This window comes from Gambusia affinis, linkage group LG17 (assembly GCF_019740435.1).
Source record: "Gambusia affinis linkage group LG17, SWU_Gaff_1.0, whole genome shotgun sequence".
NCBI classification, from domain to species: Eukaryota; Metazoa; Chordata; class Actinopteri; order Cyprinodontiformes; family Poeciliidae; genus Gambusia; species Gambusia affinis.
Genome location: NC_057884.1, coordinates 9,117,949 through 9,133,543, shown reverse-complemented (window position 1 = coordinate 9,133,543; position 15,595 = coordinate 9,117,949). Strand labels below are relative to the sequence as shown.

At 38.5% G+C, this 15,595-nt stretch overlaps 1 protein-coding gene across 1 annotated transcript in view; it reads right to left on the bottom strand.

The window, feature by feature from the left end:
- Window positions 1–15,595, bottom strand: part of pcsk5a (proprotein convertase subtilisin/kexin type 5a) — a 34,704-nt gene that overhangs the window by 2,461 nt on the left and 16,648 nt on the right. The window contains exons 25-34 of the mRNA XM_044096185.1: window positions 15,314–15,456; window positions 12,683–12,883; window positions 11,105–11,188; window positions 10,820–11,018; window positions 7,869–8,083; window positions 7,323–7,565; window positions 5,562–5,798; window positions 5,108–5,279; window positions 4,400–4,617; window positions 74–174 (exon numbers count right to left, since the gene is read on the bottom strand). Of these exons, the coding sequence (XP_043952120.1) occupies window positions 74–174; window positions 4,400–4,617; window positions 5,108–5,279; window positions 5,562–5,798; window positions 7,323–7,565; window positions 7,869–8,083; window positions 10,820–11,018; window positions 11,105–11,188; window positions 12,683–12,883; window positions 15,314–15,456 (1,813 nt within the window). The remainder of the gene's footprint in view (window positions 1–73; window positions 175–4,399; window positions 4,618–5,107; window positions 5,280–5,561; window positions 5,799–7,322; window positions 7,566–7,868; window positions 8,084–10,819; window positions 11,019–11,104; window positions 11,189–12,682; window positions 12,884–15,313; window positions 15,457–15,595) is intronic.

The window sequence follows — 15,595 nt, the reverse complement described above, 5'->3', positions numbered from 1 at the left end:
GTACGAGGGGAATCTATTTTTAATTTTAAAAAGTTAATTTTAGTGAAATTAAAACTTGGAAAAGTGAGGTTACCTTCACAACAGGGTACTGGCCATTATCGCACATGGACTCACACCTTCCGTCTGACAGCAGGTATCCAGGGTAGCATGAGTCACAGGACTGGGAAGCTTTTCCTGCACATACACATTCATTTAAAGTGTAAATAAGGTGATCCTCTATATTCTAGATCTTAAGCAAAATCGCAGAATTCCAGCCTTTCATTGAGTGATTTTGTTGATAGCCTTTTTAGTTCAGTAATAACAATTTTATATCAGAATGGTCAAATACAAGTTAAAACGAGTGCAATGCACTGCAAAAATATTTACAGACCCTGAATGTTTTCCACATCGTGGTACACTGCAAACACAAACTTCTAGCAGAAAATTATTGCCTTGTTTCCAGCATTTTTTTTAGAAGCTCATATCTGAAAAGTGTGGAATGTATATATACATTTTCAGCATGTAGGGAGACCAAACTTCCTAGAAATACTTTTTGCTACTATAGCGACAAGTCTTTCTGGTTAATTCCCAATCAGCTTCGTACATCTGTTTACTTAACGTTTTGTTCAGTGCAAAGTATTTGAGTATGGAAGTGAAAATATCACACTAACTAAATGTTTTTTTATTATAGGGAAAGTAAAAACACATGGGAAGTTGGCTGGAGCTACACACAGGGGAACCACAGAGGTCACGTTACATTGGAAATAAGAATGGCTGGAAATTCGGTCTCTACAAAGACTTTTAAAAGTAGTAGAAGCTAAATTTATTTGGGAAAAGAATAAATGTAATTTCTCATGTTTCACAAATGTGCTACCTTAAGATGGTTTCATGAAATCCCAGCACTCTTCAGTTTGTGTTTGAGCACTTTTCAAAGGGTGAGATCATTAGTCAAACAGTAAATATTTACTGCACAGTATCCTTTAGGCCAGGCGGATAGTCAGTCCTGTCTTTCTCATAGAGCAAATTAATTTGTGATTATCTGAAAATGAACCCCTTGTTCATTTCTTTATGGTGCAGCTTAGATGCACAGTTTGCATAAGAGCAAATCTGATCAGACTAGAAAAGCCAGGAAGAAATTTACTATTGTACACTGAGTTTGTTTCTCCTTGAATCCCTTTTAGTCTGTGCTAAGCAATGAATGTTTAGGTCACACCACAAGCCTTAGCGCTCCGAGGATTCGCTGACAGTTAGCAATTTGCATGCCAGTTATGCAGACTATTTTGCTGATGTTATCGCATTATGATTAGGAACTGAACTGCTCCTAATGTTGCTCACTTTTTGACAGATGCCTTTGTGCAATCACTATGATTCACTTCAACTGTCAGTGGTATAATTGTTTAAGTAATTCGCTGCCTATTTTCTGGATCATTTGTAATTTTCCAAAGTGGTGCAAGCTCAGTTTCACAGGAAAATATGCAAAAACCGAGTTCTTTCATTTAAGTAAATCGTTGATTTTTCTGTGTGCGTGTGCAATCTATGACCCATTTATAGTAAAAGGTTTTTCAGTTTATCTTATACATTTTCTTGCTGTAAGCTCACATTATCTCAAATGTAGTTTTCTTTAAGCTCTGGAGTAGTTTGATGTGCATCTCTTCTCAGTACACCCAGACCAATGTTGAAGTAGATGTCATCCTCCTGGAAAATTTGGTGAGGGAAGAGCTACACATTTTTTTATGGGGATTTTCCAGCCATCTCTCTATCACTGTTAACCTGCGCCTTAGAAGGCTTTCAAGGGATTTATGGAAATATGCGTATGCAATTTTTAACAAGAAGGAAAGATTTAAAAAAATTTGGTACAAGATATAATAAATCTTGTGCGTTCCATTTTAAATCAGGAACGGACAGAAACAGGAGGCCTAAATGCCAGTGGGAGTAATTAGTGGAACTAAGTAATTAAATGTGAACTGTGACTGGAGGAGGAGCTGAGGGAAAAAGTAAGCAAAGAGTAAGTAAAACTTTATTTTTATTGGGTCTTTGAAGATGTAGATCACAAAGAACTAAACACTAAAAACCCTCTAAAAAAACCCAAACTAAGTACACAGAATATTTAATGTAAAGCAATTGTAAAAAGATCAGTTTTAGTAGCTTTTTAAATGCTCGACAGAATCCAGTTGCCTCAAGCTAAAGGGGGAGAAATTTCCAGAGTCCTGGGGCGACTGCTGAGAAGGTTGTGTCGCCTTTAATTTTCAGTCTCGGCACAACCAGCAGGCCTTGGTCACATTGCCTAGGGACATGAGCAACTGGAAGCCCTTTTAAATGACAACTACGATCTTAAATTGTACTCAGGAGTTGATGGGGAACCAGTGCAGCTGGACAAGTGGCAGTGTGATATGACAGATAGGGGCTGAAAACGGGGAAACGCTGTAAATGTGACCACACATAAGATAGAGAAAGAATGAAATATATGTTTTTACAGCAGGCTTTTAGGGCTGGTATTTTTCTCAGATAGATACAATGATATTAAAAGTCAGAAAACCTAAATACAAGTTAAAAGGTACAACTGCTCAGATTGTAACAAAGGATCTTAGATCTTGTTGTAGATTTAGGGTTTTTTGTGCTTCTACTAGCAGATTACCTTTGAGGTAACCACAAAAGGAAGAATTTGGTCAAGTGTAGATCCTTACTTAGAAACTTTTGCAGAAATACTTTTTCCAGCTTATCTTTCAGGACTTAAGTAAATGTCTTTAGAAGACTGGCGAGTCTATCAATATGTGAATGTAAAAACCAATCTGCACACAATTTACAGTGACTCTAAGTTAAATTAAAACCTGCTCTTTTTTGCTTCCTCCTGACTTGGCAAAGCTAGATCATCAGATGATAATAAAAGAATTGTATGGCCAATTCTTTTAGTTGTTTTTTTTTTTACATATGGAGTTGAAAGAATATTTCCACAGCAAGTCTTTCTTTTTGTTGCATCCTTCCTGCTTCCTGCTGTGGAGCATCTTCAGCTCAAAACCTCCAGCTGTGAAGCACATGTGCATCTCTGAAAGTCGGTAGAGATGAACTGTCCACAAATTGTCAAAGAATAGACTGAGTATGATTCCGTCTCCTTTTTGATCACCAGGAGGGACGGCCATTTACAACAGAGGAAGTCAGATGAAGTGTGAGTGCAGACAGAACAACCATCCAAACGCAAAGCAGAGGAGCTAGAGTGAGAAACACAAGTGGAGAGACTTTGACCTAATTTTTTTCACCATATCTTTATGCTCTAATTCCAATTTTCGTTCTTTTGTGCTTTCAGTTGCTCTTTTTGCTTAATCTGGAAACTTTTAAGAGCCATTTTGCCCATGGTTGAATTATATTAGCTCTATGGATAAAACGAGGTGCAGACCAGTCTGTTTTATAAAAACTGAATAGTTTTGAGGTTCGAAGAAGTTAAAATTGGCCTGGTCTCCTTAAAAAAGAGGGTGAGGTTAATTTATGCTACTAGTGGTTATAATTGGCTTTAGTCTGACATCAATTCGTCTGTCAGCTTATGTACAAAGTTCAGTTTTAATGGTTAGGAAAAAAACATGTTCTGTTTTCTCTTTTTTGCTCAGTTTTTTATCCGTTTGATTCTGTAGGGACTTCTGAATACCAATCTCCATTAACACCTGGGCCCAAAACAGGTATTTTAATTATTACAGAAAAGCCTCTCCTCAAAATTGGTCACAGAAATGTTTAGATGGTGTTTTTCAGGAGAGCTTTTTTTTTTCTTTTCAACTTTCGCCTAAGGATAACACACTTTTCCCAAATTCAAATTATAGGTGGGTGGGTGGATGGAGGAATGAATGGATGGATTGTTTAGACATGACCTATTTATGTACATGAATTCTTGACAATGGGAGCCCTGTGAAAATGAAAATATTCACAGCAGTACTTCAACAAATTAGCATGCACAACTCGGAACATTTGAGGTTCATCTGTATATGACATATTTATATCCATCCTTTACTATAAAAGTAATGAAATGGTTGTTCTAATTAACAAGAGCTTCCTGAGTTCAGATGTTATCTAAATTAAATTAGATAACTTCTGATCTAATTCATTTACACTTCTGTTAAGTCGGTAGCATAAGTGGAAAAGATAATAGAAATGGCCAGATGTGTTGTCATTAATGAACGCATAGTTCCAATATATCTATTATTTACTATAACACACTGTAGGGAAATTAAAAAAGAGCTGCATACCAATCAAACAGTTGGATTAGGTTTTGGTTTACATCAGTGTGTCCTAATAAGACGCCCTTAACATGTGGGACTTCACTAAATTACCAATTTCCCATTTGGAGGCCACTGAGAATGATATTATATAACATAAAGTATTAGAAATGTGCTTGTATTATTACTTAACAAATAGACTTTAAAATAGATGCATGTACCTGAGCATGTTCTGCAGCCAGTGTGGCAGGGTTCACAGGTCTTGTGTGCAGGGTCGTGATGGTAACCCAGAGGACACGACGGCAGGCAGCGGCCTTCTTTTCGCAGGTAGACGAGGCCCGGAGCACAGCTCTGGCAGCCGTCCTCTCCGCCCTCAATGCACTCGCTGCAACTCGGGTCGCACTTCTCACAAATCCTTGAGACAGGGTTTCCATAGTGACTGGAGGACAGATGGCGAAAGTTATGATAGATTAGATTCAATTAAATGAGATGAGGTTAGAGCTTCCCCACGGGAAATTCCCTTTCACAGCCTCACATATAGTTAGACTCATCCAGCACAACCAAGATATGACAAGAAAAACAAATAACAGAGGGAATGCAGTCATAATGAAAATCCTCAAGTCATTGATGAGGGGTGTAGCGTCGTCCACGAGCATCTCTGATGGTATGTAGCCTCTGTATCCTGTTTGCTTTCACTTGGGTATTTAACTGCACATCAATTTTCCGCCACATTAATTTGTCCCTCTCAGTTACTGCACTGAGCCTCATAAAGGAGCATTTAAATCCCAAACTAAATTAGAATGCATTTTAGAAACCTGTCTGGTGATCTTTCAGAGTCCACAATGACATTTTGCGTCCGGGCCGATCATTTATTAAGAACGACGCTAATGAATGAGGGGTGCAGCATGATAGTGAGCAGGTTCACCTACCCGTGCTGGCACGTCTCCACACACTCTTTGGCCTCTCGGAACAGGTGGGCTTTGCAGGTGAGGCACTGGTGGCTCTGCTTTCCGACACAGGACTGACAGGAAGCATGGCACGGATCGCATTTCGACTCCTCCTCATAGTAGCCCGTTGGGCATTCGTCCACACAGGCGCCATCTGCACCGACACACATACACAGATTGCAGAAGCACTAGGCCAGTGTTTCCCAACCTTGGTCAAGGCCCACTGTCCTACATGTTTTAGAGGTTTCCCTGCTTTAATGTGCTTGATTCAACGGATTGCAGTTCAACAAACACCTGTTAATCAGTCATCAATTGAAATCAGCTGGACTGAAGCAAGGAAATACCTAAAACATGCAGGGCAGTGTGCCTTGAGGACCAGGGTTGGGAAACACTGCACTAGACCTCTGAGAATGAACTCAAACCAAACTGGACTCACCGAGCAGGAGGTGTCCCTGATTACAGCTCAAGCAGTGGGTTTTGCCTGGACCCGAACACCTGTAGCAGTATTTGTGGCAGAGATGGCATTCCCCGTCCTCGTCTGCGTACTGGTGAGGCGAACACTTGTTGGCCAATGGGAGACAGCGGTTGTGGCTGTCCAGCCTTTGACCCATCCTGCAGCTGGCGCAGGAACCCATGTGGGGCCCAAAACATGTGAGGCATGATGCGTCACAGTCTGGGAACGTCAAAATAATAATAATTACTCAATCAAAGGATGTTATTGCTCCATATGGTGACTACGACAGGGTATATAAAGCTTTCCATATAAAAGGAATTTACAGTCAGAATTAAATATTCAAAAGTTTTCAGCATTCTGTCATCTTACAAATACAAACTTCAATATTCTTCACTGGGATTTTGTGAAACTATCTTTTCTTTAAAAAACAGGTGTGGAATCAAAACCCAGATGGATTGCGTTGAGCACCAATAACATTTGGGCCGACCTCCACCTCTGCTGCACACGCAAACCACAACAAAGCAGTGCAGACATCACATGCTGTTCCGAAATATACTATATAAAAAATATAATCTGAACACTTCTATTCACACCTGCTTTACTATGATATGTCTAAGTAAAATCCTGTGAAACAAATAGTCTTCTGATGTCAATGAGTGATTTAATCTTAATATAAATGCAACAGCGTTAAGTCCTCAATGGTGTGTTGATGAATATTAATGAACAAACAGTATTATGAAGACTAAGTAGTTAAGGGATAAAGTTGTGGAGACATTTTAAACAGGTGCAGGTTTTAAAACAATATCTCCAATCCTTTGTTCAAAATTAGAAAGAGCATGGCACCTTTCCAATACACTAGCTGACAACCTAAAGATAGTAGGGGCAAGAAAAAACTAGCAACAAACTGTCACCCTAAGCACAACATCCCACAGTAAACCATGGTGATTACAGCATCATGTAGGTAGTTTTTTTGTTTTTTGTTTTTACCAGTGACAAGGAAAGTAAAGGACAGATGGCTAGGGGTAAACACAGATCAATCCTGAAAGAAAACAAGTTCATTCACATAAAATATCTGTAAATTAAAATGGAGTTGGTGATTTCGAAAGAGACAGAATTCAAAAAGGTTTAAAGAATACTTTTTCAAGGCACTGCATACTTATTTACTACACAATTCACCTGACAATTTTTACTGGCCATGGTTTAAAAATACCCTTTGTGTGCAATATATTCAGTATCATAACAGTTTCACAGCACAGCAGTGCTTTTCCCTTTAAATATCTTCCTACTGGCAGCTCCTTTCAGTAGCAACTAAGGTAGGCATTGCCGGCATTTTTTCCCTTTCAGGTATACACCATCCTCTGTGTTTTCTGAAAAAAAAAAACAAAAAAAAAACAACCAAAAACAAAGCTAGAGTGGTGTGTCTTCCTCCAGGGAACTGTCAGTGGTATCACTATGCAGTTCCAACGTTTGACAGCTGCCTGTTAACCGTCGGAAAAGGGTTGCTATTTTAGTCTGAGCCATCGTCGAGAAACACACTCGGGCAAAGTAGAGAATATAATTGAGGAAGTGCATGAAGGGTGCTCTTCGGGACAGAAAACTCAGTTTCAGAGGTGACAAATGACTTTGGCATACTTTGAGTTGCAGCAAACTGTTAATTAGACGAGGAGATTTTCCCCTTTGAAGTCCTCTCTCCTAAAAAGCCTTTTGCACAAATGCATGTCACAATGTTTTGCACTGACTTACCTATGCACTCTCCTGTAACTGCATTCCTGTACGTGTCTGAGGGGCAAGGTGCAAGACAGCCCCCGTTGTGCAGGACGGCCTCCGGGTCGACGCAGGCATCGCAGTCGTTGCTGTCAGGGCCGTCACAGAGAGCACAGTTGTCGTGACAACGCAGACACTCCCCTGTTTCGTCGTCGTCAAAGAACCTCTCTGGGCACTCCGGCACACATTGGCCTTCGTGGAGAAAGTGGAACTCCTCGCAGCCTGCAAAAAGAGAACGCCTTTTCAAATAAATCTGGGAGCAAAAATTACATTGTCTGTGAAATGAGGAACAGTGTCTTAGTTTAGTAGCAGAAACATCATCATCTGTCACATTTCTCATATTTGGGCATTAAGATGAAAAAAGGACATGTGTGTATTTTGATTTTATGAGATATAAAATGGTCCAAAAAAAAAAAAAAAAAAAAAGAAACTTATGATGAACAAAATCTGAAACTTTACTTTCTAGCCCCACAAAAAGCTAACGTTAAAAATTAGTTCCTACAAAGTAATGTCATGTTTCCATACCTGTGCATAGTCCAAGAGAATCACAGTCCTGACAGGCGGGTGGGCAGCGATGGCACTCCTTGGCCTGGACAATGTGTGATGGAGGACACTCCTCCACACACTGGTGATCATGCAGGAGGAGAGGCTCGTCGCAGGTCAGGCAGTGAGTGGCATTTTTCTCACAGGACGCACAACCAGCCGCACAGCTGAGACACAGCTGGCCTGTAGAATAACCCCTGCAGAGATTTAGATATCAGTGGGCTGATGGTGTAATAAAAAATAAATAAAATAAAATAAAAAATAAAAAAAATCACACTGATTTTTATTATGTACTTTAGAGAAGTACACTCAGCATATTGAAATTTTTTGCAACATTCACAAAAGAGTGCATCTCTGTGAAATAAAAAGGATGTTACATTGTTTTTCAAAATGTTCTAAAAATGCAGCCTCCCAGAGTCAGTACTTTGTAGAACCACCTTTTTCTGCAGGCACAGTTGCAGCCTATTGCTTTTTGTCTACCAGTTTTGCAGATCTGGAAATGTACATTTTGGCTCATGTTTTTTTATTTATTTATTTTTGTAAAATACTTAAAGCTTAGTCAGATCAAATTGAGAGAGTGTCTGTGAACAGTAATATTTAAGCTGCCACAGATTCTCAACTATATATATATATATATATATATATATATATACATATATATATATATATATATATATATATATATATATATATATATATATATATATATATATATATATGTATATATATATTTCTGTTAGAATAGTCCAGACCTGACTGGACTATTCCAGTCAGGTCTATATATATATATATATATATATATATATATATATATATATATATATATATATATATATATATATATATATATATATATATATATATGTGCAAGGAGGCCCCTGAGACAGTCCAACACATAACAGCAGGGTGCAAGATACTGGCAGGGAAAGAATACATGGAACGACACAACCAAGTGGCAGGCATAGTGTACAGAAACATCTGTGCAGAATATGGACTGGAACCCCCAAGATCAAAGTGGGAAACACCCCCGAAGGTAGTGGAGAATGACCGAGCTAAGATCCTGTGGGACTTCCAGATCCAGACAGACAAAATGGTGAGGGCGAACCAACCAGACATAGTCGTGGTGGATAAACAACAGAGGAAAGCCGTTGTGGTGGATGTGGCAATACCAAGTGACTGCAACATCAGGAAAAAGGAGCATGAGAAACTAGAGAAATACCAGGGCCTAAGGGAGGAACTGGAGAGGGCCTGGAAGGTGAAGACCACAGTGGTGCCTGTGGTCATCGGGACCCTCGGGGCAGTCACCCCCAAACTGGAACAGTGGCTACAACAGATCCCAGGAACAACATCAGACATCTCAGTCCAGAAATGTGCAGTCCTAGGCACAGCCAAGATACTGCGCAGAACCCTCAAGCTCCCAGGCCTCTGGTAGAGGACCCGAGCTAAAGAGGAAGAAGAATCACCACCCACGGTGGGTGAGAAGGGAAAATTATATATATATATATGTTGATTCAAAACATTCTGCTGTGGTCTTTGCTGTACATTTAGGGTTTCTGTCTTGATGAACATGGTCAACCACAACCACAACTTTCTTCTGGGCACCACACCTAAAGATTTGGTATGTCAGAAACAAATCTGACCAAACAAACCTGCAGTCTGGATCTTTACATGTTTTCCAGAGTAATCTTGAAACTCTTGGCTATTTCTAGATCTGATCTCCCGTTTTGTGTCTTGATTGGCTTGAAATTCTACCACATGATATCTTGAGATGTTTAAAGAATTGGATGTTACTTTATGACACAATTCTGCTTTTAACATCTCTGCAAATTTGCTTCTGAGTTCTTTTGTCTTCATAATGCTATTTGCTTACTAATGCTCTCTAAAAAAAAAAATCCTCTGTTTACTTCACAGAACAGCTGGATCTATAGGTAAATTCGGTGACTGCTGAAAGTAATTTAATGTGCTGGATTTTTTTTTTAGCTGTATGGGAATAAAGGGGATTGAAAACAAATGTGTTCAAATATGTTGGATTATTTTCTCTGTGTGTATTATTTTATGTATGTGTTAGATACACTTTAACTAGATACACTTCTTTGTATTCACAAACTGTATGTATTAAATGCAAAAAAACTCAATATAAAGACAGTGATTAAAAATATGTTGCAAACTGTTTATCATTCTGCTTCCACTTCACAGTTTTCCTCGTTTATGCATTGGTGCGAAATCTTGATGAAAGTCAATGAAGTCTGTAATTATAACGAGTCAAAAATGCGTTTGAGTACTTCTACAAGACAATTTATATTCTGTCTGTGTTTATTCTCCTGCATCAGCAAAATTATATCTTTTCAGCATCATCCTTAACTCAATGAAAACGTCTGGAAAATAACATGAGTTGAGGAGAATGAAGCTACACCCATAAATTGTTATGTTTTGGTTTCATTTATTATACAATTTGACTTCTATTGCATATGAAAAGATCAAAGAATGTGTCTTAAGTGCTCCTGGGCTACACAAGCAAATGGACGTGCACCATTTACTCCCACAGCTCTTCAATAAAGAAGACAACTAATAATTTGTCCAGACAAATGCGGGGCCTGACTGTGTGTGGAAATTTGGAAGAATTTGAATATGATAAGAGCTACATGTCTAAACAAGACCTGTCAGTGCTAATGGAGCGCTGGGAACTATGTCTATGTCTGAGAACATCACAGTTTAATGACCAATGGAGATAACATAGGAAAAAAAATGACATCAAATATGTCTTCACATACCTGAATTAAATATTGATCCTATTGTAAATACACCATACTATTTCCTGCAAACTTACATTTTTACAAACTGATACACACCAGCTGTCAAGCAGAGCTAAAGCCATAATTGTGAGCACAGTTAAATGAGTCAGAAATTAAACAGCAAGAGGCCATATTCCTGACCTGACACACTCTGTAACACACTGTCCGTTCTGCAGGAACAACGGAGCCCTGCGCGAGCTCTGACATCGGCTGCAGCGCCGAGCATCGACGCACAGCGAGCAGCCCTGAGGGCAAGCCTCACACACGCCGCTTAGTTGGCTGGCGAAGAAACCCGCAGAACACTTCGACACACATGTCTGCTGCATGGTCAGAAATTTCCCTGCAGCAAAAAGAGCTGGATGTAACCTGTTGCAACAGGTAAAAATATAAACCTGCAGACGTGGCTCTGAGAGGTGATTGACAGACCTTTCCCACATTTCGTGCACTGGTTTTTCTCCGGTCCGGAACAGAATTCACAGGATGGGTGACAGTCTTCACATACCCCATAATCTGAAGGGAAAACAAAGCAGGGATTATGACGGTACACTCGTGATAACTTTTGTTGGAAAAGAAGAGGAAGCCGAGTCCTGATCCAGGACCGGCGTAGTAACTTAATATGGCTTTAGCAAAATGATAATCAACAGAAAGGAAACTCTAAAGAAAAGACACAATTTAGGCATGAAACAGCAGATTATCATTTTTATATTATAACATCTTAGATTAACTTTAAACAAGGACAAACTCAACTACTATGTGTTAAGGCAAGACCTTCTTTAGCTTTATGTTTAAGATACAGTTTTTAATAGGTAAAAGGTCTATTACTCTGTTGAAAATCATTTTTTCCAAGCCAACTTTCCAACCTTACTTTCAGTAACATGTTGAAAGTACCTCACTTAAGCACTGAGTTCATATCAGGCACAAGATGACGCCTTCCACATTGGTAAAGTACATAAATGCAAAGCATCAGAGAAACTTCATTTTTTGAGCTTACTATGGTAGTGAAAAGTTCATTATTCACAGAAAACCTTGGGCTATGAAATGCATTCATTTTTATGGAGTAGAATCCAACACAATGCACTTTCATCAATTTCAAAAGGAAGTCTTAGATGCAGACGTTTGAATTTATCGCAGATTTTTGGAAATCCAAGCATGGTCACACAAAACATGTCTTGTGTGAATGAGGTTAAATTTCCCTCACTAGTTTCAGCTTGACCACACTCTTTGAAGTCTCTTGGCATAAATATGATTGGACCTGACCGCTATTCTTGGCATATTTGGTGGAGTTCAGTAAAATTATGTGCGTTCCTGGTTCCTAACTTGCACTTAAAGATAATCCCTAAATGTTGGGGTTGAGAATAGGCCCATTCTAGTGTATTTTATCCATTCAGGAACACTCAACTCTCATGCTTTGGACTCTATTGTGATTTAGGAGATAAATATGTTGCATTTAGAGTTGTCGTTAGTTTCCTATCCATAGCTTCCTGTTTTGTGTTGGATAGGCTGACCTTTTCTTTTCTGTGTTTTCTTTACTTCCTGTTTTCTTCTCCAATTTGTGTTATTTTATTTTCTCTGTCTTTGTTCTCTGTTTGCACTCTCAGCTGCTTCCACAGCTCATTTATCCCATCTGTTTCTTGTTCCACTCATCGTATCTCTTTGGCGATGAATCAGAATTGTATTTTTAACCTTTAAGTTATCTGTTCAGTTTTGTCAGAGTTATCAAAGCTCTTATAATTAAGAGTACCCGCCTCACACTAATTTTCTTGTTGTTTCCAATTTCTCCATGGAGGGAACGAAATGTGCAGCATATACAGTCAATTTTTATAAAGTCTCTCTGTTCGACATTTGTTCTGTTCCGAGTCCGTATGGTGGTACAGGGTTCAGGGACGGTGGCACACAGACCAATTACCCTCCACTATTTCATTGCTGCCCCTCTGAAAGTGGCCAAATCCCTGCTTCATTAAGAGCAGACAGTCGGATTAGCGGAATATAAGTTATTAGTCTCACCGTTCAGAAAGGTCTTAATGGGACAGACCTCGCGTTTCGGCACGCACTCCCCATTTGCAAGCGTCCTCCCCTCTTCACACGAGAGGCAGTCTTCGTTCTCCGGGCCGCTACACGTGGCGCAGTCTGGGTGACACTCTTCACACTCATTAAGGTCTTCATTGCCGTAGAAACCATCGGGACACACCGAGACACACCTCCCCTCTGGCAAGAGAGGGTGAGAAGATTGTACTTTGTGAGACAAGAGCTGGATGTAACCCAATCCAAAAAAAATAAATAAATAAAAATGATGGATTTTTTTGGATGCTCCCAGTCAAAAAACAGAACAAAACAAAATAAAACAAAAAAACTGAATTTAGAATTTTTCAGAATTGAGAGTGCCCTGCCAAAGTACTAAATTTTTACATAATCGCCATTTTGTAATCATAAATTTTAATGTGTTTTGTAGGGATTTGGCAATGCAAAATAGAAAGTAATTGTGGACTGGAAGAAAAAAAAAACACTACAAAATTTAAAAAAGAAAAACAAATCAGAAAAATTTGGGGATTTGTATTCAATGAAATGCAAAAAAATATTGCAAAGATGGAACATTCTTAAAAAAAACAAACAAAACAGCAACAACCCGGAAACTAAACACAATGATTGGTAGACTTGAACAGCTATGATGTTAATATCCAATTTAAAGGACACTGAAATTACATTTAACAGTCTAATTAAATTTTCAACACTGCAGTGCAGAGCTGTATTTGTTTGAATAAGAGTATTATTTTTTCTTGTTTAGTTAATTATTGTCAAATAGATTTATATGTGTGTTATGTGTAATGAAAGTGTCTGCTAATCTCCCAAAGCACAACATCAAGTTTACATAAGAAAATATATACGTGAGGAAAGACTTGTATATCAATAAATAAATAAAACCAAGGATCTTTTCTCTGCAATGGAATTCAAGCATCTCATTTAGAAGGGTGATGACCTTCTGTGCTTAAAAATGTATCATATTCTGTCTAGGACCTAAGGTTCAACAGCATGATTTATTTTTTCTTTTATAAACTGGAAATTGTAAGCCACCCAGTAGTTAAAATATATATATATATTAATTCTATTTTCACTCTGCAGTCCTTGTGAAAGTCTTCCAGCAGCTCCGAGGGCATTTGAAATGTTAATTACGTCTCCAAACTTTTTTTTAATCCGCGTTCCAGAAATGTCCCACTCCGTCCTCATCACATAACAAAGATACCACAGAGGACGAAGCGCTCTTCCTCAATGTAAAATGCTACTTAAGAAACATCTCATTTAGTTGCCTTCCCCAGGAAAGCACAAAGCTTCCAGGCAAAATGAAAAATTGCCTGGAAGAATCCTTATTGCTGATTACTGCTGTTATTTGTGACATGACACGTCAACAAATTTGTATTAATAATATATTAAGTACAAACAATAAAGAGTTCCGAGTCAGTGAAATAAATGTGAGCCATGAGAACCTCAGTTTAAGGTCATGAAAAAATTGCAACAATGAACCAATTTTGGAATCACACAGTCAGAAAGACACAGAAACAACACTGGAATGATGGCAGCGTGTGGTATTAGCAATCAAAATGTTTTGGGATGTGTATCACAATTATAGAAATGAATTAAAACAGAAAACATAAGGAGAAAGTTCAAATAGATAGGAAACAGGATTGACCCAATTTGAAAATGATAAGGAAATGATCAGAGACACATCTTCATGAAAGGCAACTTTATTTATGTAGCACTTTTCAGCCATAGACAACCCAGAGTGGTTGCTAAATAGTATCTGGGAAAACTGTAGCCAAAAATGTATAGATGCTCAACATAGTAATTTATTACAGAATTTATTTTGTTCAGAGTTAAAATATGCGTAATAGTATTAGCCTATAGTCCAGTGTGATTTAATGAAATGGATGATTTATCATTGGTAGGGAACCAGCAAAGTAAAATTAGTAAAATTCAAGATGCCACTTTGAAAAGGAACTCTTTATTTGACATAAATATAGGGTCATACTGTGGGCATAACTATGTATTTGTAGAAGGAGTATATATTATATTATATGTCTTTCTTTGACATTCATTTTGCCACCATGATAGTAACTATAACACTGTGTGCGTCTCCACCAAGATGAAAATCTAGGTAGGGAAAGAGTGTATCTATTTTAGTTAACATTGTTACTCCCTTCCTTATAGTCTGCTGTGCTTTATCTAAATGTTTGTAACTACACATACATCCTCTGTGCACCTTTGCATATGGTGTAAACAATCATGCTGGGGCGCCATGACCAAATATTGGATGTTTGTTTGGTGCACCTGTTTTTTGTTGATTTGGGTGAAAGTCGCAAGTCAATATTTGATGAAAAAACCCAATGATGGCCACTGGTTTCAGTCTTCTTGTTGAAGCCACCAGATTTTTTTTTAATTTGTTTTTTAAATCTCATACTTCACAAAGATTACAATCCTATGCTCACAACTAAGAGGTGACGCAAGAGAAACAAGCCTATAGCCGCAAAGATTCATTCTCACACTTAGGAGTGGGGATGAAATGTTTTCTTCCATATACTTTTTCTCATGGCAAGGCCTAGATTTTCTACACCTATTTTTATGACTTTCTATTAGAAGCCTTACCTGATAAAAAAAGGTCAGTCTCACACCAGTAGCACTCATGTTCATCGCAGCTCATGCAGTTGTCTTCACATGGAGCGCAGGTCATCTCCTCCTCCACGCTGTATGTCTTTGCCGGGCAGTTTTTATAGCAGCCATCCTGAAAGCTGATATTAAAAGCAACAGTCAATACATGCAGTCATGAGAACATAGAAACCCACTCAGCTCTCACAGCCGAAAATAAGCCTTTTTCAGTCAGGTAAGGAGGCGAAATGAAAGGTAGACTAAAGAAGAGAGGTGAGATCA